A 26,840-nucleotide genomic window follows, 5' to 3' on the forward strand; every position below is an offset into this window, starting at 1 on the left:
TTAAATAGTGTTAAACCACTGAGGGCATCAGATCACCCTCATTCTATACCGTGAAGATCAACTACAATTAATTAACTACCATTCTCAAAACCAACAGCAAGAAACATCTCTATTTCCAGGGAATCCTGCCATTTTCAGAAGACAAGACAGATGCAAAGATGAAAAAAAAATCTGTCTTCCCCTTATTCACTTACAAAATATTTTCAATATTATTGCATGTTATAGAAACTCATTGTAGACAAATCAGAAAATATGGATAAGCTAAAAACATTTGTCCTGCTTACCGGCCTTTTTTCTCAGATTGAGCAGGTGTTTAATAGATGTGCGTTTTCCCTGTGGCTATGTCTTAATGAGTAGAAACACGGCATTCGCAAGGTAGAAATTGGGCGCTTAATTACGTTTAAAAAGAATCCTGTGTGAGAGTGGAGTGTGTGTAAGGGCGTCTCTTCTTTTTTCCCCTCTTCTCTTTGTTTTCACAAAATAAGTTCTCTTTCACACTACTATATATAAGATAGGTAACCAACAAATACTTACTGTATAGCACAGGGGACTATATTCAGTATTTTGTAATAACCTGTGATGGAAAATAATCTAAAAAAAGATGATAACTGAATAACTTTGCTGTATACCTGAAACTAACACAACATTGTAAATTAACTGTATTTTAGTAAGTTTTTTAAGAAAAACAACCCCAAATAAGTTATCTCTGGGTCTGCTCATGATGCCCAGTATTAAGGTTTTCTCTCCACCTCCTCTTCTTCTGTGTCCCCAAACTTTCTCATTTCAGACAGTTGGTGGTGGGGATCCCCCTCTTTCTCTCTCACATATTTTCACCAGCAAAAGAAAAAAAAGGGCGGGGGGGGTGGGGAGGAGCTGACATAATCACCTTGGTGCTCTTCTACAAGCCTTTGTTTGATTCTTGGGAAGCCCAGAGACAGTAAGTGATTTTCCTAAAGTCCCTAAGCTAAAGGGTGGGAAGGACCAGAGCTGGGATCTCTTCTCTCCAAGCCCACCACCTTCTGGATACTCATGTCTTAGCAAATGTTTAATTTGTATTTAACTACTTTTGATAGGAAGAAGCCATGTTCCAAAATTAATAACAAATACAAGAATACAGATAGGGGTAACCAAAATAAACCAAAGCTTCTCCCAAAGCATTTTCCCCTAAATTTAAAGATTACTTGTGACTTTTATGAAGTGTGACTTGCAGGAAAAAAAAAAAAAAGCATATGTCCCTGATTTCAATTTCTCCTAAAATTTCTCATGTCAGGAACTGCAGGCTAATTTTTTGCTGTCTGGTTTGGCAAGCCTCCAGAAGGTCCCAGAGTGGAGCCCAGTCTAAAATTCCAATGGGGCCATTCTTGTTACCTTGTTAGGTCTTGCGGGCAGCTGGGGAAGAGGGGAGAGGGCAGCTTGAACCCCGTCAGGCCCAGGGGTGCAGTCTGGGTGGGGCCATGAAACATCCTGGGATGCATCGGAAGTCCAAATAGATACCGTCAAAAGAGTTTTCTGGTATATTAAGATTGTCTTTCTCCAGATTACACAGAAAAGTTTTCCCAGCAGAACTTTGTTTTAAAAAAATGATGTGTTTTTCTCAATTTTTCAATGTGCTTACAGGCTTACTATGTGAGGGCTTACTATCTGCAGGGGCTCCAAAGATAAAGTGCAGCTGTTCTGGCAAAGTTGTATATGCTAGAGCATGATGATTCAACTTCTGAAAATTTGCTATGACTCACATCGTAAGGGAAATTTGGGCACAGAAGGTGAATATTGACTAGGAACTTTCTTCTAATCCTGGCCGGCTCAGATGGTGCCAGCACTGAAAATAAAAACCATGAGGAAATCAGAAGACCCAGGAAGAGCATCACATAGCTCAGATTTGGCCCTTCCCCGATTTGAAAAAATTAGATCATTCGAAGAAGAAATGACAAGTTAAATGCTATTTTTTATATTAAGCAGTATTTTTTTTACTGTTCCTTAACATTAGGAAACAGTTGCCTGTTTCTTAACATTCTTGAGACACAGTTAAACACAGTACTTGGCTGATAAGAATGAGAAAAGCATTGTGTCCCTCTTTTCCTTCCCTCCCTCCCTTCCTTCCTTTGTTAAAATCACTGTTTGCACCACCTTGGATAAGCTCAGTATCAACAACCAGTTACCACAGACTTTGGACACTTATTTAAAAACACTGAGTCATTCATTCACAGCTCAACATTTAAAGAATCAGTGATAAAAAGTGCTTTTTGTTTGGATATCATATAAAGAGTTTTGTACAACTGCTCCCTAAGTAAGTTCTTAATGACCCCCTGAGATCAAAGTCATTTTCTTATGCTGTTATTTATTTATTTCTTTTTGTCGCATTGCAGCATGTGGGATCTTAGTTCCCAACAGAGATTGAACCCATGTCCTCTCCACTGGAAGCACAAAAGCGTGGAATCTCAACCACTGGATTGCCAGGGAATTCTCGGCCCCCATCCTTTGAATACATTTACAATTCATTTATTTTACAAGTTTTACAAATTATGCCAGCATACTTATCCATGAAACTCCAGAAAGCTAACGAGTCTAGTTGAGTTGGCAAATCCACACTCTGACCGGTTTTCAGTTTTCTCTTCATCCTTTCTTTTGGTGCAGAAGCAGATGAGTTTTTTCTTCTTCAGTTCAAGCTATGCTTTCAAATAGCTACAGTGTGAAATTATACCTCCCAAAATACTGTATCATCTGGCAAAAGCTTATGGAAGAAAGCCAGACATTGGATTCTCACTTCATTTAGAATAAGATCCAAATTCCTTGACAGGACTGAAGGAGCGTGTCATCTGCCATCTGTCGCCCCTTCTCATTCTACAAGTGGCTCAGATGGTAAAGAATCTCCCTGCAATGCAAGATACCCGGGTTCAGTCCCTGGGTCGGGAAGACCCTCTGGAGAAGGGTATGGCTAAACTCACTCCAGTATTCTTGCCTGGGGAATTCAATGGATAAAGGAGTCTGGCGGGCTACAGCCCACAGGGTCGCAAAGAGGTGGACATGACAGAGCAACTAACTCTCTTTCTCATGCCGGAAGCCACCCACTACCCTCCAGGCATGCCTCCTTTGGCTTGGGGTGCCAGACACTGCTTTCCACTCCAGGGCTTTGAAAATTCTGGTGTGTCCATCTGGAACTATCTTGCCCAACTCCTTGCATGTCTGCTTCTTTCTTACATTGTGTCTCAGTTTAAATGTCACTTCCCCAGAGAGGCCTTCCCTCATCACCCACCTAAAGTAGAGCTCTCCGGCCTTCCCTGGTGGTCCAGTGGCTGAGATGCCACGTTCCCAGGGTAGGGGGTCTGGGCTCGATTCCTGGTCAGGGAACTAGATCCCACACGCCACAACTAAGACCCAGCACAGCCAAATAAAATAAATACATAATAACAACAAAAAAATAAAAGTAGAGCTCTCATTGGGCAAAGGGTACAAACTTTCAGTTATAGGATAAAGAAGTTCTGAGGATCTGATGTATAATGGTGACCCTAGTTGGTAACATGTGTGTAAGTTGCTCAGTTGTGTCTGACTCTCTGCAGCCCCATGGACTGTAGCCCGCCAGGTTTCTCTGTCCATGAAATTCTCCAGGCAAGAATGCTGGAGTGGGTTGCCATTTTCTTCTCCATGGTAACATTATATTGTATTTTTTTAAAAGTAAATATGTAAGGTGATGAAGGATGTGTTAATTTGATGGGGGCAACCATTTCATGATGTATATCAAACATTTAAAAAATATTGTACAATTTTATTTGTCAATTATACTTTGTTAGAGCAGGAAAAGATAAAGCAGAACTCTGCCCTCTCGTCCCCCTGCAACTCGTCTCTGGGACAGACCCTGTTTGATTTGCTTCACATCCCTATCATGCCGCTCCTGGGTCTCATCCAGGTTGCCCTGCCACACACGGCATTTCTGCCCAACGTCAGACACTGGAACCTTTTCAGAGCCTTAGTCACAAGCCTGAGCTCCAGATGGGGGAGGGCTGTCACTGATAACGTGTTATTTATTTTGTGAAAATTCTGACCTTTTGAAATGAAGCAGGATTGGGTGGGATGAGTGTGACAGCATGTTGGCAAGGAAGGCGTGTGAATCACAAAACTAAGATGAGCGGTATGGACAACATGAACGCTAGAGTGATGGAGGGCGGGGGTCTGGCAGAAGGTTACTGATAGAAGAGGAGACGGGGCTTGGATTTGCAGTAAAGAAATCAGAGGATAGATATCAGGCAAGACTTTTGAACTATTAGAACTAATATGGTGATTAGTTCATTCAGTAAGAAACCTAAGCTCAAGACTTTGGAGAGACATCAAGTCAATGCAAAGACTACTTGAGTTTTGGAAGTGACAGCAGAGAGGGAAGGAAATACCAAAGGGAAAACCAGCCAGGGATGAAAGAGGACTTTTTGGATTTGTTTTGGAGTGCTTGTTGTTGTTGTTGGTTTTGAGGGGCGGAGATATAGATGGCTAAGGGGAGCAGGACAGGAGACCAAAGCCTGACTGTAATTAGACGACAACTTCCCAGAAGAGAGAGGCAGCCTGCGGGGGGGAGAGAGGAATTGTCCAGAATGACCATCACAGGATAGGTTTGTGGGGTTTTACTTGCCTCCTTTAGTCTTAGCATCATATTTGGGGGGTTAATTGCCTTATAATAAATTGCACATAATTTAAGTGTACAGTTGGATACGTGCGTGTGTTAGTCACTCAGTCGAGTCCGACTCTTTGTGACTCATGGACTGTAGCCTGCCAGGCTCTTCTGTCTATGAAATTCTCCAGGCAAGAATACTGCAGTGTGTTGCCATTCCCTTCTCCCAGGCGTCTTCCTGACCCAGGGATCCAACCCTGGTCTCCTGCCTTGCAGGCAGATTCTGTACCATCTGAGCTACCAGGGAAGTCCAAGTGTTGACAGGTATATACCCATGAAAGAATCATAGTCAGTATGGTGAACATTGTATGTCCTAGGCCCTTGGACTCGCTTCCCCCTGCTCCTCCCCTACTATGTGTTACTTTCCTGTCAAGATAGACTAGTTTGCATTTTCCAGAATTGTATATAAATAGAATCATACAAGTGTTGGGTTTTTTTTGGTGTAGTTTCTTCCACTCAGTGTATCATTTTGAAATCCGACCATGTTGTTGTGTGTATTCATTCTTGTTTATTGCAAAGTAGTTGCGTTAGCTTTCTGTGGCCGTTGTAACAGATGACCACACACTGGGTGGCTTTAAACAACAGAAATTTATTCCCTCTGGAGGCCTGAAATCAAGGTGGGGGCAAGGCTGGTTCCTTTTGGAAGCTCTGAGGAAGAATCCGTTCCATGACGCTCTTCTAGCTCCTGTTGCTGCCAGTAGTTCTTGGGGTTCTCGGCTTGTGGAAGGATCACTCTGATCTGTATCACAGAAACGGAGGATGGAAAAGGACATGGAATAGACGGACTGATGGAAGAAGGTGAAGAGATGAGGGCATGAGAAAATTGTCAAGGGGAAAAGAGGAGAACGCTCCAACTTAGCCTTCCATCAGCAGTTTTAGTTTCTCTTGGGAGCAGTTTATGTGGATTCACGACTGTTTAAAATTTTTATTTATTTATTTTAATTGGAGGATAATTACAATATTGTGATGGTTTTTGCTGTACATCAACATGAATCGGCCACAGGTATACATGTGTTCCCCCCCTCATCCTGAACCCCCCTCCCACCTCCCTCCCCACCCTACCCTTCTGGGTTGTCCCAGAGCACAGGCTTCAGAAAAAGCAATTTTTCTGTTCCAGCAAGCAGATTGCTCTCACCTGAAGAGGCCCCACCTACTCTAAGCAGTGAGTTCGGCGGATGCCATGGCCGAACACTAGGTGGCGCACTTGCACTCCCTGGGGTCTGGCATCCTAGGGCTTTAGGAAGCTCTGTGGCTGTGACACCCGCTTCTGCTGTTCTTGGGTGACTTCCCACAATTAGAAATAAAACTGAGCCTAACCCTCCCTTTCTGTCCTAGATCTCAGACAGAGATCTTTCCTAGATCTCTATGATTCCACTCATCTGCCTTTTGCGGCGCAAACCTTCTCAAAAGGGCTGTCAGTGGCTGCCATCTCTATATCAAACTTCCGATGAGAACCTGCCCCCACACCCCACACCCCACCGTCAGACGTCTGTCTCAGCACCCCGCTGCCGTCTTCAGTTTCCAGCTGTGTGATGCCACACTTCCCTGCCTCACAGATGCCTCCTCCTCAGACTCCTTGGCTGGCCCTGCCACTTCGAGGCCGTCTCCTCAATCTATCACTGTCCTTGGAACCATTACTTGTGATGCCAGATCATAGGTATTGCTGTTTCCGTCTTGGTCTCTGGACTGCTTACTCTGGGCGAAGTTAGGGGATCCATCATGAGGACACTCAAGCAGCCCCATGAAGAGGTGGACAAGGAGGTATTTTCCAGCAGCTGTGATAGTGAACCATGTTGGCAGTGGAGCCCCCATCCCCAGTCAAGCTTTCAGATGAGTGCAGACCCTGCTGAGGGCTTGACTACAGCCTCCTGGGAGATCCCAATCCAGAACAACCCAACTAAGTTGCTCCCAGATCCCTGACCCTCATAAACTGTCTCGGGTAATAACTGGTCAGCTGGACTTCACTAAACTTTGGGGTGATTTGTCATGTAGCAGGAGATAATAGATACACTCATGCCTACCTCTCTGACCTCATCTTTCATAGTTTCTCACCATGCCTCCCACCATGCTTGCCTGCCTGCTGTGCCTGAAGTCCACCAAAGTTGTTCCTGACCAAGGCCCTGGTCCCTCTTGTTCAGATCCTGTTACCCTGGGTCTTCTCATACTGGCTTTTTCTGGTCAGTAAGGTCTTAGTCTCCTCTGACCACTCCTTTAGAGTTAACTATTGCCCCATCACCATCCACATTGCTCTTTTATTTTCCTTATATAATAGCATTCATTGTTAAGCATAATTAACTTTTAAATTTGATTTATTATTCATTATCTGAGCAGGAAAATGCTCTTATGTATCATCACATCTTCTGTGCCTTGAAAAATGAAAGAAACAAAATAGGTGCTCAGTAAACATTCACTAAATAAAACAATGAATAAAAGCTTTTAAATATGGTTTATTGGAACCATAATCCTTAAGAAGATTTTATCAATTTCTGAGTCAAAGTCTAAATTTTTTTAAATGAGGTATGTTTGTCTGGCCTGTTGCCTTAGAATGTTGCAACTATGTTGAAAGCTTCAAAGGACAACATATTCAAACATAGCTGTAGAGTGCAGAGGGGAGATGAACAAAGATTGTGGGGATCACAGTCAACACGGATTAACCTTGTGCTGACACACGGCTGCCATGTCCAAGCAGCTCTGGTTGGAAGAATGTTTCTGATACGGATTTGTTCTTCCAGAAGATTTTGGAAAATTGACAAGTTGCTATATACAATGGGCTTCCCTGATGGCTCAGATGGTAAAGAACCTCCTGCAATGCAGAAGATCAGGGTTTGATCACCTGGTCGGTAAGATCCCCTGGAGAAGGAAATGGCAACTCACTCCAGTATTCTTGCCTGGAGAATCCCATGGACAGAGCCTGGTGGGCTACAGTCCATGTGGTTGCAAAGAGTTGGACACGACTGAGCTATAACACAACACTATATATAATAGCTCACACCTTGATCCAATCCCCCCAGGACATTCAGAGTAATATCTACTTACATTTATATAAATATAAATATGTATTAAAATATATATTTAAAATATGTTTGTAAATACATACGTATGTAGCGTATCTCCATGAAAATGCTGGATGATGTAGGGATCAAAGACCAAATGCAAATAACTTTGTAATAGATCTCTATGTGTTTATGTCACAAATTACCCAGGAATGATACTCAACAGGCATGATTTTGGATTAGAATTGCCCATTTCATTGTTTCTCTTACTAATGTAACCTCCTTGGTTACAGGGACTATATCTGGTTTGCTTATCCTTAGTTATCATGCTCCTGGAATACTGAATGTTCCCTATTAAATATAAAATAAAGATTCCATAACTGAATAGGAAAAGGGGTTGAAAATGTGAAGGAATGAGATTGTCTGAAAAAAAGAGAAAAGTTTTAGGTTATGGGTCAGAAGAGCAGCAAAGTGCAAAAAGAAAAGATTATTTTTGTGACACCAAGCACGTCAGATGAATATTTCTGCTTAACTTGCTTTGACAGTGATAGCTGGTATTTGCATAACTTTTTTGAACAGATCAAACAGTCCATGGTACTTTTTCTCCCTTTATTTACGTTTAGGTCTGAAACACATTCTAGGAGGAGATCATGATTTTATACGTGATCAAAACAAAATAGATTGTTTTGCAAATAAATCTGCATTCTAATGAAATCATCAACTATACTTTGAAAAAGTTTATTAGTTCCACAATAGCCAAGATCTACATTTAGGTAAAGCACTTCATTGTTGGAGAACTTCAGAAGAGTGATCCTGCATGTCATGGGCAGCCCTGCCTGCTTTATTTAATCCTGAAAATCCTCTTTGCTTCTTCCAAATTTTTCTCATCCATGGGAGGCTTCCTCTGGCTGCCAGGCTGCAGAAACTTCTTCACGGCCGGGAGATTGCTGACTCTGGCTTTCAGGCCCTGCAACACACAAGAGCACAGCTCAGAGTGCCGCTAAAGACCACCCCGTCACTGACACAAGCCTGGGACCCCAAGACCCTCCTAGACAAGGGCCAGCCAAGGCCCCTCCATCAGCACCAGGAGGAGGCTGGACACAGACGCCCACTAAGACAGGAAGATGACAGTCCAATAGCGTTTTCCCCAGAGATGTCTTAGTGTAAGACTCCGTTCAACTTCCTGAACTTCCTGATTGTCAGTCCTGTGGGTTCACCCTCGAGTGCGGTATGAGGAAAAGAAATGTGTCAGATAGCAAGACAGGAAAATGAAAATATACGGAAATTGGGCTGGAAGTGAAGACAGAAAATATGGATGGTAATCCGTGAGGCAAGTCAGAACCAATCTGCTCTCGGAGGGGGAGAGAGACCAGCATGTGAGAGAAGGAACAGGAGCTGAGGGGAGGAAACGACTCAGCGCGGACCCTAGCATCCCAGTCCCAGGGTCCAGAGAGCAAAAGCCAAGGTGGGGGGTGTGGCTGGCCCCCCAGGGCCGTGGGAGAGCTCACCTTCAGCAGAGGGAAGTTGGCCAAAAGGCTAGGGTCCAGCTCTTCCACATAGTAGAGAAGTTCAACCAGGTGGATGTCAGCCTTGCTCAGCTTGTTGCCCACAAGATAGTCTTGTCCGTGGCTCTTCAGCACCTGGCGAATGGAGGGGTCAGATCAGGGACGCAGGTCCTGGCAGGCTGGACCCCTGCTCCTCCCCTGCCCCTCACCCAGCCCCACTTCCATCTCTGTCCCTCGCTAGGCGGGTGGGAACCTCAGACCTTCTGCTCCCTCTGACACATAAGCAACAAATTAATACTTGTGAAGTTAATGAAAGAATGATTTAAATTGTATAAAGATGACAGTGTTGGTTTAAGCTTTTGTTTTACATATAAGCCTCCTGTATCTTACATTTTTTTTTCAGTTTGTGATTTCTGTTTAGCATGATTTAAGGTAGTCTAATCATGAAATGTTCTTTTACATTTCAAGAGAAACATTACTACTGAGATGTATACTAGGTGTAATGATGGAACATTAATTTCTTGGTTTTGTATGACTTTCTTTAAGAGTCTGAGAGCCATGTCCCCAAAATTTGTAGATTATTTTCTCCTGAATAACTTTTCCTCTATCTTTTCGTCTCTACCCCACCACCCCCATATCTCATCCACCCCCAAAAGACTATTGCATTCTGCTGACAGGCAGCTGGTCTCATGTCTCCCTACACATGGTATCAAAGTACTTTCTGATGTATTGCTGACATCATGCTTCTCTTGGATCAAGGCCCCTGCACCGTGTTCTGAGGATCTATCTTCTCCAGGCTCCGGTGTGGCTCTCAGAGCTTCTGAAGCCCAAGTTCTAAGTATGTGAAATTCCATTGAATAGAGAATTCCAGATTGGCTCTGAGTAAACAGAAATTTGGCTGAAATATTATAATTTGGGTAAAACTGGTGCAATCTCCCTCATAGTTGACTTCTATAAAGTGCCCTGAGAATCAGACTACTACATTAGTATTCAGGCTCACAGAGGTGAAGGTCAATACCCTATCAATGCCAAGCACTTTTTCCTTTGTCCTTTGATCTCAGTGCCAAAAATACTGAACAGTCCACTCACTTTTTCAAATGCAGGGAGATAACGGTTTGTTGTACTCTGTTTGATCTGAGCTATTTTGGCATCTTTTTGATCAGGTGGGCACAGTGGCAAAAGCAGGATCATTTCACCCAAATCTGCCACACCCTCTGAGTACATATCAATCCTGAAAAGACAAAATGACCAAATTGTCAGATAGCTCCTGCCTTAGGTTTTACAGTTTAGAAAGGCTAAGAGTGGGACATCAAGAAATGGCAAAGTAATTCACCTCCATTGCGTGCATTTTTCTATGCCAGTCATACCGTTATGATTTTTTAAATTAATTTTAACATTTCATTCCAGAACAAATCATCTAGATAGATATATATGTCTAATATTTTTGTTATACACATGGCCAAATATAAGAAGAACATATCAGTGACCCATCCAGAGTCACAAGAATGAGAGAAAAAGGTGGAAGCAAGGCAGGTAACCACGAGACCACACCTGGGTTTGCCATCTCTGCTGTGGTGTGGCCTGTCCACTGTTAGTGTGACACATCAGTACCACCTCGGTCGTATCGAGAGAGAATCCTGGCACCGCCACCCCTGTCACATCCGTTTCCCTTTCTTGTCCTGTTATAACACGAGGCTCATCTGACTGCCCAATACCAGCGCTTCTTCCGGCTACACTGCCCAATACCAGCGCTTCTTCCGGCTACATTGCCCAATACCAGCACTTCTTCCAGCTACACTGCCCAATAACAGCGCTTCTTCCGGTTACTTCCCGTAGAATATGGTTCCACAGTGCTCTCCATACGCTGCCGCTGGACTCAGGCTTGTTTGCGTTTCTCAAGACTCTACCCAGAATATCCCCTGCAACACTGCATTTCTTCTTTCTGTGCCCACAGTGCATAGTCCAGGTAATTTTGTTGTTTTTCTGCCAAAGATGACTTCCCACAAGAGTCCTTAACTAAAAAGCTTTGTTGAAATATAATTCGCATACCAGAATGTCACCCTTTTCACGTGTAAAACTGTGCAAGTGGTACAGTCTCAGGATTCTGTACCATCATCATTCTCTAATTCTAAAATATTAATGTTTTCATCACTCCCAAAGGAGATGCTGAGTTGTGTTTGTTTTTTTTTTTTTTCAGGCGTTCAACATTCCTTCCTTTCTCCAGCTTTGGCAGTCGCTAAACTGCTTTTGGTTTTATGACCAGGAATGTCCTGAATGTGCCAGACAAACAGAATCCTACAATATGCCTTGTTTGGGTCTGGTTTCTTTCTGTAAGAGCATGTTTTCAAGTTCCATCCATGTTGTAGCATGGATCAGGACTTCATTTCTTTTCATGGTCACATATGTTCCATTGTATGGATGTGCCTGCCTGTGTTCATCCATTCACCAGTTAACGGACATTTGTGCTGTTTTTGCTCTTTGAACGTTATGAACAACAGCACTATGAACTTTTGTGTGCAAGTTTTAGTGTGGTTGTATTTTTAGTTCTCGAGTATACTCCTAGTAGAGGATTGCTGAGTTGTATGGTAACTCTATGTATAGTTTTTTGAGTAACTGCCACATTTCATGATTCAATCATATAGTCCCATCACAACACAGAGGAGCCCCCCCCTGCAAAATATGGCTGCAATGAATAAGTCAGGCTGCTACATGTGAAGAGTTAGTTGCTCAGTTGTGCCTGACTTTGCAACCCCATGGACTGTAGCCCACCAGGCTTCTCTGTCCACGGGATTTTCCAGGCAAGGATACTGGAGTGGGCTGCCATTTCCTTCTCCAGGGGATCTTCCTGACCCAGGGATCGAACCCAGGTCTCCTGCACTGCAGGCATTCTTTACTGACAGAGCTATGAGGGAAGCCCCTGGCTGCTATTGACATATTCAAATGTTCCAGACAACATTTGGGCTCAATATCTGCTAACCTTTGTCAAGCGACCAGTTCATATAAAAGACTGATAAATCAGGTTCCTGGTCATCATTCTCATAATTTCTGGAACTTAAAAATCAGCTCCTCTAGAGCCTTCCCTTCTAAGGCTTTATCCTCTAGACACTCAGATGCTTTGTCCCTTGTCCCTAACTGCTGGGGGGTGTTAAGCTCAAAAGGGCCTGAGCTTCTTCTTCTTCCATCCGTGTTTGGAGACCTCCGTCATCGTTCTATATCCATGGTCCATATCTTACATAAATATGTTAAAATGAATTTATTTAATTTATTTATATGACTGTGCTGGGTCTTAGTTGTGGCATGTGGGAACTTCAAGTTGCAGCCTGTGGAATCCAGCTTCCTGACCAGGGATCGAACCTGAGTCCCCAGCATTGGGAATGCAGAGTCTTAGCCACTGGACCACCAGGAAAGTCCTACCTAAATTCCTGGCTCCACTCCAAGTTTACTCTTCCCTCACCCTCACAGGTCTCTAGTACTGGACCTCAGTTACACCATGAAGGTCTATACTGCTGTTGGTCATGATCTCTGCGAGCACATCCTGCTCACTCAGGGAAGCCCCTAAATTGTTCCTATTAATCACAGATGAAAGAACAGAAAGAAAAAAAAAATACCATACAGGGCTCTCTCCTTCATGTCTTTCCCGTAGAGGTTGTATTTGGTGGCAACGTAGTTGAGAATGGCTCTGGTCTGCACCAGCTTTATCCCATCAATTTCAACCATTGGCACTTGCTGGAACATCAAACTCCCATCTTTGGAAAGAAAAAAAGAAGTAGAGTGAGATGTTGGAGGAACCATGCTGTTTAATTAAATTGAAATTTTTTATGAATCAAACTTTTTGTTGAAATGGCTGAAGACATAAAAGGAAACAAAATTTTTACTTGGTAGAATATCAGTAGGAACAGCATTTTGCTTTTAGCTTCCTGTAGTCCTTCTTATCAATTTGTCTCTTACTTTTCAATCTGTCATTTCACTTTTAATTTCCCATCCAGATCATGGGATGTGTCTTTATTTTATGTATTTGACTTGCCTTCATGGATTTTTTAGGAACAATATAGGAGAGGTTCTACTAGCCAGTTGCCAAGTCAAATGAGATATTTCTAAAGTAAGCCTCCTGCGGTTGATGGCATTAAGGACAGTTCTAAGAGAAACTCCTACATACGGTGTTTTGTAATGCTCACCAAATCCCACCCCCAGACAGTGCCCGGGGCAGCTATCTTTTTCCAGCTCCATTGCTGCTGGTCCTTGTGCTTTATCTCCCTCCTCACATGCTCACCTGGACTTCCAACTATTTCAACACCAGCTGGTTATTTGAGTCGGCAATATTGCTACAATATGACCTTTTCAAATCCATTAATGAAAAGGACTCATGGCAATGGCTGGGCCTCTTTCTCTTCTCTTCTCTTCTCTTCTCTCGGATGCATGTGTGTTTCCTGACTTTGGGTGGCAGGGCTGTGTGGCATCCTGAACTGGTGTGGTCACTCACGGTTCAGAAAGGCAGAGAGAGCACAGAGAGGGCATTCATGGGGCACCGGGGCTGACTCCTTTAGCAAATACTCGCGTTCCAGCCCTTCTAAGTCCTGGGTGAGCTGCAAGACCTCCTTGAGGAGCCCCAACCCTTACCTTTAACCATGTTTCTCCCACTCCCCTGATGCACACCCACCATGCACACACATGGCATTGCTAGTGATCTAACCTCAACCGAAGACTTCCACTAGATACTCCTATCAGAGGAATTTAGTTCTTGGTCGTACCATTTTTTAACTTATCCAGGTCTTCTGGTTGTTCTATAAATTTCTCTTCAAACTGAAAAACAGAAACAGCCAATGAGTCTTTGTTATTTCATTCCATAGCGTTCATCGCTGAACGCGCCAATGAGTCTTTGTTATTTCATTCCATAGCGTTCATCGCTGAACGCGCCAATGAGTCTTTGTTATTTCATTCCATAGCGTTCATCGCTGAACGCGCCAATGAGTCTTTGTTATTTCATTCCATAGCGTTCATTGCTGAACTTGAATGTCCCCTGTCTGGTGCTATGTAGAAGATAAGATTTCCAAGTTTGACAGTGGACAATGATTATGGCTTCTTGGAAATTCAGATTAGAGCCACCAAGATAAAAGTGTGGCTTGTGGCACATAACTGCTTATTCTGCAGGTTCGGGTCCCCTCCACACTGTCTCTATCTCTGTCAATCGTTAGACATGATTTGGGAGGAGGATGTCACTGGAGAGAACGGATAGCAAGTTCTAGTTATGGAGTTTTAATATCTCTGGAAAGCCTTTCTCTTCCTATAAGGTCAGGACAGGGTATTGCGTGTCCCCCAGCATGGAGTATCCATGGGGTCAGTGACCCCCAAGATGTCACCAGGGGCCTCTGCTGTATATTACCTCCTTCCATTCAAGTTTATATTTTAAAAGGGGTCTTGATGGTGAGGGACTTCCCTTGTGGCTCAGACAGTAAAGAATCCACCTGCAATGCAGGAGACCTGGGTTCAATCCCTGGGTCGGGAAAAGCCTCTGGAGAAGGGATTGGCAACCCACCCCAGTATTCTTGCCTGGAGAATTCCATGGACAGAGGAGCCTGGCGGGCTACAGTCCATGCGATTGCAAAGAGTCGGATATGACTGAGTGACTTTCATGTGTAGATTCTTGATGGTGAAGAGTTTGGGAACAGGGAGTTTCTAACTTGCTAAACAGTTTACTGTGGATCTGCATGAACTCACAGGGTCAGTCTGTGCAGTCTGCATCTCCCCCCGTCAGGCTGGGCTGGACAAGAGGAGGCCTGGCTGCTCTCAGTGTCTCAGCGCCTCCTGTGCTGAACTCATCCCACCCAGGAACTCTGAACACATCCTTGAACCCCAGGGCTGGACCGCAGGGAAAACTGTTGGTTGTTGATTATTAGAAATTAAACAAACTGGAATGGCACCGTTTGAATTTTTTGTGTGTACTTGTTTCTTCACATACTTGAGAATGGATCAAGCATGAAGCAATCAAGTGTTATCTGAGGCTTAGGTAAACATGCTGTTAGGAAGCTAAGGGAGTACACTAGAGCTTCCCTTTGCAGAACCCCACCTCACCTGCAGCCCTCCTTTACTGCTCTCCTCTAAGGGACCGAATCTCCAGAGTGTGTCCCCGACTCCCTCCCCGGGGAACCCTCACAGAGTTGCTGGGTCCCTCTGACCTGGGCTGAGAAGTGTTTTTCTCAGTGACACCTCTAGAGGGCAGCACTCAACAGAGTCCCACAGAAACCTACAAATTTGCTGCTGGGAATATGGCATTGTAACTCTAAAATGTTTGGGTGTCCTTCTAGGTGCTCCCACCCCCTTTTAATCACCCACACACTGTCTGCATCCTCACTAGGGTGTAAGCTGCCCAGGGGCAGGGATTGTATCTGTCTCATTTGTCCCTGTATCCATTCAGTTCAGTTCAGTTGCTCGGTTGGGTCCGACTCTGCAACCCCATTGACTGCAGCACACTAGGCCTCCCTGCATCGCCAGGTCCCGGAGTTTACTCAAACTCATGTCCATTGAGTCGGTATCCATTAACCAGCTTCATTGTATGTCATCTATATGCTTATCCCCCGCCCCCTTGTAAGAATTTGAAACAAATCCCAGATATCCATATTTTCATTTAAATACTTCAGTGCGTATTTCCAAAATATAAAAATATAAAAACTATTAAAAGTAACACGGTACATTACAATACCTAACACATTAACAATAGTTACTGAATATATCTATTGATATTTAATGTTCACATTTCAAATTGTTGTATAACTGTCATATATAATATTTTACAATTTTAAAAATCAAATTCCAACTTAGGACCACACGATGTGATTAGTTTCTTAAATTTATTCTAATTGTTTATTCTGTTTGAGAGGAAGAAAATTTAATAATCCATAAGAACAAATCTGTTTATCTCTTAATAGCTGACAAATTTTCTTTAATGAAAAACAACAGGTCATTTAGAAAGTCTCCTAGCTTACGTGAGAAAAATTGTTTGATACTGTCAATTTATGTCCGACTGGAGATGAAACCTACCTCCACTCCGGCTGCAGCCAGGAGCCACCGAATGCACTCCATTCTGCCACGTCCATTGAAGTAGTGTAGCTTGGGCTTCCCCGCCATGATAGCAGTCCCCTGCTTTCTCTAAACACTGATGAATGAATGAATGAATAAGTGAATGAATGAACAAAGATAAAACCTCAGAAGCCAAATGCATTTTATGATATATGGCTGAACAGCACCAACAGTGCTGAGGAAGTGTCGACCTCCTTCATGGCAGAGTTGGAAGAGTCCCTGGAATGTCTTCCTTGGTCCATATTCTCACTCCTTTAAACCAATCATGGAAAATTGTACCAAGCCATTCTCCAGTCTCCACGGGGTAAAATCTGATTGTCTTGGCAGGCTAAGAAGTAAGTCTGTGGTAAGGATGATGGGTGGGTATTAGAGAGGGAAAGGACTAGAGAACTAGTATATATGTATTTTTAATTAATGCATTTATTTGACTGTAACAGGTCTTCTCTGTACCAGGCAGGATCTTCTTTTCAGTTGCACCATGTGGGATCTTTAGCTGTGGCAAGGAAACTCCTTAGTTGTGGCATGTGGAATCTAGTTCTGTGACCGGGATTGAACCTAGTCATTGGAGAGCATGAAGTCTTAGCCACTGGATCACTAGGGAAGTCCTGAGCACTAGTATTTACTGAAAACCTCCTAATGGTCCTGCTCCAATGTTAACCCCTTTGGATGTTTAATCCTCACAACAATCCCGTGAAATAGTGTTTGTGGTTTTTTTAGTTAATAAAACCAAAGCTCAGAGCTTAAGTGACGTGTTCACAATCATAATCCAGTTAGTGATGGGTGTGGATATCCACACCTAGGATTAAAATGAGGACAAGGCGGGAACCTACACAGATGCAGGCCCTGGGACCCTGGGAGGGAGGGGCCTTGGAGCCAGAGGGCTTCAAAGAGAGTGAGGAGGAGGAGGTGGAGACAGAGGCCACAGTTCAAGCTCCTTGGCTGTTACACAGCATTAGTTCAAAAGCTGAAATTAGGACTCAGATTTGCTTAATGGTTGCTCAACAATCTTAATTCTTTCTACAGGCTTGGGATGCTAAGTCCGTCCTTTTTCTTGCAATTTTAGATTCTACCTCTCTGCGTACATCTTCTATCTAGAACAAGGGGTGTTGCTGCATGAACTTTACAGTCTGGGATGGATCTGACATTTGTTCAATGTTTGTCACGCAGTGGGCATTGTCACAAGTTTATCTTCATTTAACCCTCCCCAAATCACCTGCTGTGACGTTTGTCATTGCTCTCACTTTGCAGTTGAGAATATTGAACTTTCTAGGGTAACTTGCCCAAAGTAGGTGGCAGACTTGGGATTCAAAGCTACTTCTATATGAACCCAAAGCTTGGTTTCATTTTTCCATATTAGTGTTTTTCCAAATGTGTATGACAATCCTTCAGTGGACTATGAAATCCACCAATTTTTAAAGTAGAAGAAAATACGAAATATCAAAGTCCCTTCTGTGTTCAAGAGGTAACCATCATTCCATGAAATTTTAGTTTTGCTGCGTGTATGGGTAAAGGAAAGCACATGTGCACAGTTATCTGGTCATTGCAATGGTAAGAGATACTTTGGTTGGGTCCACTCAATGAAGTTTAAAAGCCCTTAGTCTACAGCAGCCTGCCTGAAGAGTGGACACAGCAGGGGACCAGAGAATCAAACTCAAAGGCTCTGGACAGAACTGGTTCTGTTATGACTGTGAATGGAAACATACAGGACTCATTAAAAGCAGGAGTCCCAAAGCCAGGATGTATGGACAAACAGCTGCATTTTCTATGCAAATCCCAATGTTTAGAAAGCACTAAGATTCTCTTGCAAAATTTTGTTGTTATGGAGCTTGGGACAAAAATATACTTCTCTTTACCTAATAATCATCTCCTGAAAATATACACGACTGGAATTTTAGATGCCAAATGTTTTCAATATCCACATTTTTGATGTGAGATGAACGGTCTAACCTTTGGAAAATCAAGGATCTCTTGGAAACCTATTTATCCCATCTGTCTGGAAGTTGAGATTGTGTATATTGTACTTTTCTTATCATGGGGAACAGAGGAGCTGTGATTCAGCAGAATTCTGAGAAGGTGTCGCTGTGAGGTGGAAGTCACAGATCACCCTCACACTAAGCTCCTTCTCACACTAAGCTCCCTTATCCAATAACCAAGGATCAGGTTACAAAGGGAAATGAATTTTAAAATTACATAATATTTATCGTATCTTTCTTATAATATCTTTCTTCATCTTTTGACGGCTGGGGCAAATGTGATATAAACCTCCTGGTCCCCAGAAAATGAGAACTAGAGAGATTCAGTGACTTGCCATCCGTCACACACATGTGTTCCCAACTCACACTCAATATCTAGCAAGTGCGTCCACCTCTAGGACAACTCCAGGAAATAGCTTCTAGTAGCCTATTATCAGGAGGAGGAAACTTGAATTCAAAGAGCTGAAGCTACTTTCCTAGCTCACTCGTTTTGTGAACACTAGGGTCCTTTGAAGGCATCTTCTGACTTCTGATCTGGGCTCCCACCCCAACCAGGTAACACTTAGGCCCTCTCTCTGTTGATCTCTGAGACCCTCAATATTAGTTTGTTACCCATTCAGAATCAGTTAGTCAATTAACAATTAAATGGGAGAGAGGGAAACATTAAATTCATGAGTTCCTTTTCTGTTAGCTAATTCCTAGGGGCTTGATATGAGCAAGCACAAGCTGGAATCAGGATTGCCGGGAGAATTATCAATAACCTCAGATATGCAGATGACACCACGCTTATGGCAGAAAGTGAAAAACTAAAGAGCCTCGATGAAAGTGAAAGAGGAGAGTGAAAAAGTTGGCTTAAAACTCAACATTCAGAAAAATAAGATCATGGCATCTGGCCCCATCACTTCAGGGCAAACAGACGGAAAAACAATGGAAACAGTGAGAGACCTTTTTCAGGGGGGCTCCAAAATCACTGCAGATGGTGACTGCAGCCATGAAATTAAAAGATGCTTGCTCCTTGGAAGAAAAGCTATGACCAACCTAGACAGCATATTAAAAAGCAGAAACATTACTTTGCCAACAAAGGTCCGTCAAAGCTATGGTTTTTCCAGTAATCATGTATGGATGTGAGAGTTGGATCATATTTAAAGTTGAGTGCCGAAGAATTGATGCTTTTGAACGGTGGTGTTGGAGAAGACTCTTGATATTCATTTGGACAAATAGAAGGTCAAACCAGTCAATCCTAAAGGAAATCAGTCCTGAATATTCACTAGAAGGACTGATGTTGAAGCTGAAACTCCAATATTTTGGCCACCAGATATGAAGAACTGACTCATTGGAAAAGACCCTGATGCTGGGAAAGATTGAAGGCAGGAGAAGGGGACGACAGAGAATGAGATGGTTGGATGGCATCACTGACTGGATGGACATGAATTTGAGCAAACTCCAGGAGTTGGTGACGGACAAGGAAGTCTGGCGTGCTGCAGTCCATGGGGTCACAAAGAGTCGGACATGACTGAGCGACTGAACTGAACTGAACTGATATGAGGAAAAATGCATAAAAACATACCTTACTTTAACTGAAACCCTAAAAACTTACTACGAGTAAATTGAGCACTAGTATAACTATATTTGACCTTCACAAGGAGGTAGGCTTATATTCCCTGAAAGGAATGTGTGTGTGTGTGTGTGTGCTTAGCTGCTCAGTCGTGTCCGACTCTTTGTGACCCCATGGACTGCAGCCTACCAGGCCCCTCTGAGCATGCAATTCTCCAGGTAAGAAAACTAGAGTGGGTTGCCATTCCCTCCTCCAGGGGATCTTCCCAATCCAGGGATCAAATCCATGTATCTTGCATTTCCTGCATTGGCAGATGGATTCTTTACCACTGCGCCACCTGTGAAACCCAAAAGGAGTGTATCCTGGGATAATCCAGTGTGAACTAAAGGAGTTGTATCTGGGAGCTGGTGGGGAGCAGGGCCCTGATGACAGCGTTTCTTAGCAGAAAGAAGGAAGGCTTAGAGGCAAAGCCTAACTGCTTTCCTTATGAGGTACATACACTCAGGGGGGTTGTTTAATCTCTTTACCTCAGCATTCTCTTTTAAAATATAGTTATATCTACTAGTGAAGGCTGATGAGAAAATTTAAGTATGAAAAATTCATAATAGGGACCAGGAAATTTCCCTCCTGCTCCCAGTTCCTGGGAGATGGGCGAGTCTCCGAGCACACTGGGCAACGTGTGTTTATTTACCTCTTGACTCAAAGGTCTTGTAGGCATAAGAATTTATACATATTTAGTTTTTTTTTAACTAAGTTATGCTGGTTCTCTTTTTATTTGGTTTGTGTGAAATATTAGTGATGATCACTGATTAGTTACCCTGGATTGCATGAAGTTTTTGGCAAAGATTCAGGGAGATACATCTCAGCGTATTTCCCTCTGGCAGCCCCAAGATTGTAGCTGGCCCCTGGTTGAAGCATGCACCCCCGCCTTGCCTTGCCCCTCAGGCCTGGCCCTGCCCCGCTCACTCCCTGTTCTGGACTCCCTGGAATTTTTCCTGCCCCATCCCTCACCCCCTTTGCCACAGCAGGAGCTCAGGGTCTCACTCTCAACACCTGATGGAAAAAGATCCCTACTCTTCAACCTCTGGTTCCTTACCTGAATATGCAGACCCTTCACTGATCTTTTTTCAACACCTTATTTCTGGTTGATGTGTACCCGTATTTCCTCCTCTTAACAAGTTTCCTTCAAACCTTCTAAGGCCTTTGTTTTTCCCCCAATATTATTACTCACAAATAGTGCATTAACACCTGCATTCCTATTCGAACGACTGGTGCCTTCTGAAAGTGAAAGTGTTAGTCGCTCAGTTGTGTCCGACTTTTTGCGACCCCATGGACAGAGGAGCCTGGCAGGCTACAGTCTACAGGATTCTCCAGACAAGAATACTGGAGTGGGTTGCCATTTCCTTCTCCAGGGTATCTTCCCAACCCAGGGAATGAACCCAGGTCTCCTGTATTGCAAGCAGATTCTTTACCATCTGAACCACTGGAGAAGCTCTGTACCTTCTAGCCACGTGAATGTCTGTGCTTTTTAAAAGCTAGTTTCTGCTCCCATATTATTTAATTTTCCATCCAGACAGCTTTTGGAGGTTTGCCAAGAGTTGTTGAAACCCAGAGAGAGAGGGGGACTTGCCAGCTGGCTAATTACAGCACAGAGCTTCTGTTGACATTCAGACTTATTCCTATAATAATATATCTTAATTTTTAGTCTTCACAGCCCACATAGTTTTACAACGTCACAGTTTGCACCTGTTGTGTGTTGACTCCGTCTATGGAGAAACTTGCTTCAGCAAAAACATCTACTCTCTCGTTCACACTAGTCATATTCTCCGACTGTCTAAAATGCTATCATTCTTTTTTCTCTTCACATCATGAATTTTTCTCAGATCTAAGTTCTCGCGCTTAATGTTTTACGTTCTTTATTTTTACATTTCTGTAAAGCTGTATCCAACAAAAGTAGACTAAACAACTTAAAATGTCCCTTAAACCACGATGTGAGTACAAAACAGAGTTTTTCTTGTGCCAAGGGCACACTATACTGACATATAAAATCAGTACTTACCTTAGGACTGTCTGTCTCCCACTTGGCTCAGCCCCTTAATGCCAGCTCCACACGTGTTTATAAGCTGCTGTTACAGTCGACTAACTCCGCCTCTTTCAAGAGGGCAAGAGCTCAGTTAGGGAAAAGGCTCTCCTACCGTGTTCAGAGCTGCAGATTCCATGCTAGATTTAAAAAAAAAAAATGATGAGTCATTCCCTTATCATGATGCAACTAGTTAATATGTTCCTTTCAGGGTTGGCAATTAAAGATTAAACACAAAATTTCAAGTTGTTGGACCCACTCTGCCAGAGGGTGAAGTTTTGAAGGATGACTTTTTCTTCAGCTTTTTTAACCATGAGAAACAAATTGAGATATAGTTAATTACAATGTTGTATTGGTTTCAGGTGTACAGCAAAGTGATTTAATTTTATGTGTATATATAGCCTTTTCCAGATTCTTTCTGCTTATCAGTTATTGCAAAATACTGAGTATACTTCCCTGTGCCAATACACCCTTGTCGCTTTCTCTTTTACATACAGTAGTGTGTATACGTTACTCCCTAATTCCTAGTTTATCTCTCCCCCACCTTTCCCCTTTGGTAACCATAAGTTTGTTTTTTAGGTCTGTGGATCTATTTCTGTTTTGTAAATAAGTTCAATTTTTTTTTTTTGCATTTCACATGTAAGAGATATCATATGATATGGTATTTGTCTGACTTACTTCACTTAATATGATAATATCTAGGGACATCCATGTTGCTGCAAATGGCATCATTCCATTCTTTTTTTATGGCTGAATATTATTCCATTATATATCTACCCGTCTTCTTTATCCATTCATCTGAAGATGGATATTTAGGTTTCTTCCTTGTCTTGGCTACTGTAAATAGTGCTGACATGAACATGGCACATACCTTTTTGAATTCGAGTTTTCTCTGGCTATATGCCCAGAGGTGGGATTGCAAGATCATATGGTAAGTCTATTTTTAGTTTTTTTAAGGAACCTCCCTACTGTTCTCTATAATGGTTGCACCAATTGACATTCCCACCAACAGTGTAAAAGACTTACTTATTTTCCACATCCTCTCCAGTCTTTATTTTTTACAAACTTTTTAATGATGGCCATTCTGACTGGAGTGAGGTGATGCCTCACTGGAGTTCTGATTTGAATTTCCCTAACAGCTAGTGATTTTGAGCATCTTTTCATGTACCTTTTGGCCATCCGTTTGTTGAATTATGCTTCTTTGAAAAAACTTAATGTAAGGTTTTCGTGAATCGAATGCAAGGACTAGGGCAGATGATAAACCTCTACTGTGGGGACACCAGGGAGCTGGTGTCATTAAAGGGCATGGGCGCCTCTGAAATACTTTTTTTATATTAGGTTGTGGATAAACTACAGGACACTCAAATTTAGGCACACAATAAATAATTTTTCAGAAAAGTATGCTCTAAACACTGTATGAAATATATGAAAAAATTACTTACTGTATAACAGAAATTCACATTTAACAGGTATCCTGTATTTTATTTTAGCTACTAAATCTGAGGGAGGAAACAGACTTAACAGGCTCCATCTTTCAAGCAGGACTCCATCTTGGGCTGGACTGTGGACTTTGAGCTATATGCCCAGTATCTATGGAAACGACATACCAACTGGAAAACCAGATGCCAGGATGGAAGAGCCCCAGGGCTCATACCTAGACTCTCCATCACCTAAAAAAATACCCTAATTAGCTGTGTAACTGAGTAGAATCATAAATTCTATTATGCTTATTGGGGTATGACCACTGGCCTATTGATAATTGTCCACTGTTAACTAACTTAAGGCACATGAATCCCAGGTTAACTTTGATTGTATCTTTCTTTTCCTTTGTTCAGACTAGTTTCAGGGAATTTGGGGGGAGGGGGTGGGTTTGGGCACGTACACTTGGGGAACAAAATGTTTTCACAAAAACTGGTCAGGGTCCTTGGCCAAGAGGAGACTCTGCCTTGGGCCCACTGGTGTAAAAAAACCGCACTCCACTGTCTGCATTGTCCTGAGTGAGTTTGTTTCCCGGAACGCATGGCTACAACAAATCTGGCAAAGCAAATTTTATACTTTTTCCTCCCTGCCTCACTCAGATCAGCTTCCCTTCTCTGTGGACCTTTGTTCACGCTATTTGCTCTGTTCAGAAAAATACTTTAGAGCTATCTTGAGCTCCTACTCTACTTCCCCTATAATGTCTCTTCTTACATTACCTTGACACTATATATTTTTTTTTGAGGGTATTAAATCTTTTATTGATTACACATGATAATGGATGATACACAAGCTTCATTCCCATCTATAACTTTATCTGGTACCATAATTCAATTTAGATATATTGCATAGGATGTGCCAACAATCATTAATAACCAAAAAAAAATAAAAAAACCTCCATGACTTTGCATGGGTGACCCTTTTAATGGTGAACTCCAGGTCACAACACAGTAACTGTCAGATCAGCTACACCAAGGTTCTGAAGACAGCAGCTTCTCCACCAGGCAGGTTTGTAAATAAATTTCAAATGAACCCGGCATCACCCTGAAGGAATTCTAACTTCACACTGTTGGGGTAGTTTACCAAAATGGCTTCAGAGTAGACTAACTTTACACAGCACATTAAAAAAAAAAAAAAAAAGACATTTATTCAGCGTCATGATCAGACTATTACATTTAGCAATCAACAGCATGGGTGCAAAAAAAAAAAATCTACATTAAAACCCTTTGTTGGAATGCTTTACACTTTCCACAGAACAGAAACTAAAATAACCTGTTATACAATTAGTCACAAGTACAGCCCTCGAGTTTTTTGCCCATACACATGAGTATTGTCTAAAACATGTCTTCTTTGTAGCAGCTAGGCCCTGCCACCACTGTGCTTGGCTGAGTTCACAAATCTGTTGTAACCTGTAGCTTCCGTGTCACTTCTCTGGCTCTCCTCTCCTGCTAAGCTTTGTTTCCTGGCAGCAATTAAAACCTTCTACCACTGCCATAGCTACTGCTGCTGCTGGAGCCACCATAGCCACCTTGGTTTCGTGGTTTGGCAAAGTATTGGCCTCCACCACCATAGGGGCCAGAACTTCTTCCTCCAAAGTTTCCTCCTTTCATGGGTCCAAAATTTGAAGATTGATTGTTGTAATTGCCAAAATCATTGTAGCTTCCGCCACCTCCAAAATTGCTTCCGTCATTACCAAATCCATTATATCCATCCCCACTGCCACCATATCCGCCACCACCGCGGCTGCCACCAAAGCCACCTCGACCACTGAAGTTTCCTCCACGACCAAAGTTGTCATTCCCACCAAAACCACCTCCACGACCGCCACCAAAGTTTCCAGAACCACTTCGACCTCTCTGGCTGGATGAAGCACTAGCCATCTCTTGCTTAGACAGGGCTTTTCTCACTTCACAGTTGTGGCCATTCACAGTGTGGTATTTCTGAATGACAATCTTGTCTACGGAGTCATGGTCATCAAAGGTTACAAAAGCAAAGCCTCTCTTTTTGCCACTGCCTCGGTCAGTCATGATTTCAATTACTTCAATTTTCCCATACTGTTCAAAATAATCTCTCAGGTGATGTTCTTCAGTGTCTTCTTTAATGCCACCAACAAAAATCTTTTTCACAGTTAAGTGGGCACCAGGTCTTTGAGAATCTTCTCTTGAGACGGCCCTCTTTGGTTCCACAACTCTTCCGTCCACCTTGTGTGGCCTTGCATTCATGGCCGCATCCACCTCCTCCACCGTGGCGTATGTGACAAACCCGAAGCCTCTGGATCGCTTGGTGTTTGGATCCCTCATTACCACACAGTCTGTGAGCGTTCCCCATTGCTCAAAATGGCTCCTCAGACTCTCATCGGTTGTTTCAAAGCTCAATCCTCCGATGAAGAGCTTCCGCAGCTGTTCGGGCTCTTTGGGAGACTCTGATTTAGACATGACGGCAGTGGAGGCGGGGAAGACTTCAACGATGCTTTCTCGGCGGCGTCCACGGGCAGAAAGGAGTAACCTCACGAACGTATCTCTATATGTTTTAATATTAAATTAAATTAGGACTCCCCCTAGAGCCTCCAGAGAAAATGCGGCCCAGTCTTTGCCTTGACTTTGGACTTCTGGCCTCCAAAAGTGTGAGAGAATTCATCCTGTTGTTTAAAGCCCCCAGTTGTAGTAAGCTGACACAGCAACCACAAAGAACCAACCTGGTCCTGCTTACTCACCTATCGGATTCAGTTCAGTTCAGTTTAGTTCAGTCGCTCAGTTGTGTCCGACTCTTTGCTACCCCATGAATCGCAGTACGTCAGGCCTCCCTGTCCATCACCAACTCCTGGAGTTCACTCAGACTCACGTCCATCGAGTCAGTGATGCCATCCAGCCATCTCATCCTCTGTCGTCCCCTTCTCCTCCTGCCCCCAATCCCTCCCAGCATCAAAATCTTTTCCAATAAGTCAACTCTTCGCATGAGGTGGCCAAAGTACTGGAGTTTCAGCTTTAGCATCATTCCCTCCAAAGAAATCCCTGGGCTGATCTCCTTCAGAATGGACTGGTTGGATCTCCTTGCAGTCCAAGGGACTCTCAAGAGTTTTTTCCAACACCACAGTTCAAACGCATCAATTCTTCAGCAGTCAGTTTTCTTCACAGTCCAACTTTCACATCCATATATGACTACTGGAAAAACCATAGCCTTGACAAGATGGACCTTAGTCGGCAAAGTAATGTCTCTGCTTTTGAATATGCTATCTAGGTTGGTCATAACTTTTCTTCCAAGGAGTAAGCGTCTTCTAATTTCATGGCTGCAATCACCATCTGCAGCGATTTTGGAGCCCCCAAAATAAAGTCTGACACTGTTTCCATTGTTTCCCCATCTATTTCCCATGAAGTGATGGGACCGGATGCCATGATCTTAATTTTCTAAATGTTGAGCTTTAAGCCAACTTTTTCACTCTCCTCTTTCACTTTCATCAAGAGGCTTTTTAGTTCCTCTTCACTTTCTGCCATAAGGGTGGTGTCATCTGCATATCTGAGGTGATTGAT

The 26,840-nt window shown here is 43.0% G+C and overlaps 2 protein-coding genes across 2 annotated transcripts; both read right to left on the bottom strand.

Moving 5' to 3' along the window:
• Positions 1–8,245: 8,245 nt before the first annotated feature.
• LOC138425229 (glutathione S-transferase A2) lies at positions 8,246–22,208 on the bottom strand. Its single transcript, XM_069562846.1, has 7 exons — positions 21,817–22,208; positions 16,191–16,305; positions 13,904–13,955; positions 12,769–12,901; positions 10,245–10,386; positions 9,159–9,290; positions 8,246–8,617 (listed from the first exon to the last, which is right to left on the bottom strand). Exons 2-7 carry the CDS (start codon positions 16,275–16,277, stop codon positions 8,492–8,494), a joined length of 672 nt encoding a protein of 223 aa, XP_069418947.1. The 5' UTR covers positions 16,278–16,305; positions 21,817–22,208; the 3' UTR covers positions 8,246–8,491.
• Positions 22,209–24,046: 1,838 nt separating this feature from the next.
• LOC138425230 (heterogeneous nuclear ribonucleoprotein A1) lies at positions 24,047–25,830 on the bottom strand. The gene has a single exon (XM_069562848.1). The coding sequence runs from the start codon at positions 25,746–25,748 to the stop codon at positions 24,786–24,788; it is 963 nt and encodes a 320-aa protein (XP_069418949.1). The 5' UTR covers positions 25,749–25,830; the 3' UTR covers positions 24,047–24,785.
• Positions 25,831–26,840: the final 1,010 nt, after the last annotated feature.

Source organism: Ovis canadensis, chromosome 20 (assembly GCF_042477335.2).
Source record: "Ovis canadensis isolate MfBH-ARS-UI-01 breed Bighorn chromosome 20, ARS-UI_OviCan_v2, whole genome shotgun sequence".
Lineage (NCBI taxonomy): Eukaryota > Metazoa > Chordata > Mammalia > Artiodactyla > Bovidae > Ovis > Ovis canadensis.

What these genes read in the sequence shown, in the direction of transcription:
- LOC138425230 (XM_069562848.1), bottom strand. Translation starts at nt 25,748, where the DNA reads ATGTCTAAATCAGAGTCTCCCAAAGAGCCCGAACAGCTGCGGAAGCTC.
- LOC138425229 (XM_069562846.1), bottom strand. Translation starts at nt 16,277, where the DNA reads ATGGCGGGGAAGCCCAAGCTACACTACTTCAATGGACGTGGCAGAATG. An exon ending in ATCTCCCTGCATTTGAAAAA is followed by an intron (nt 9,291 to 10,244) that starts GTGAGTGGACTG and finishes TCCATTCGCCAG; the next exon opens with GTGCTGAAGAGCCACGGACA. An exon ending in CCAACTTCCCTCTGCTGAAG is followed by an intron (nt 8,618 to 9,158) that starts GTGAGCTCTCCC and finishes TGTGTGTTGCAG; the next exon opens with GGCCTGAAAGCCAGAGTCAG.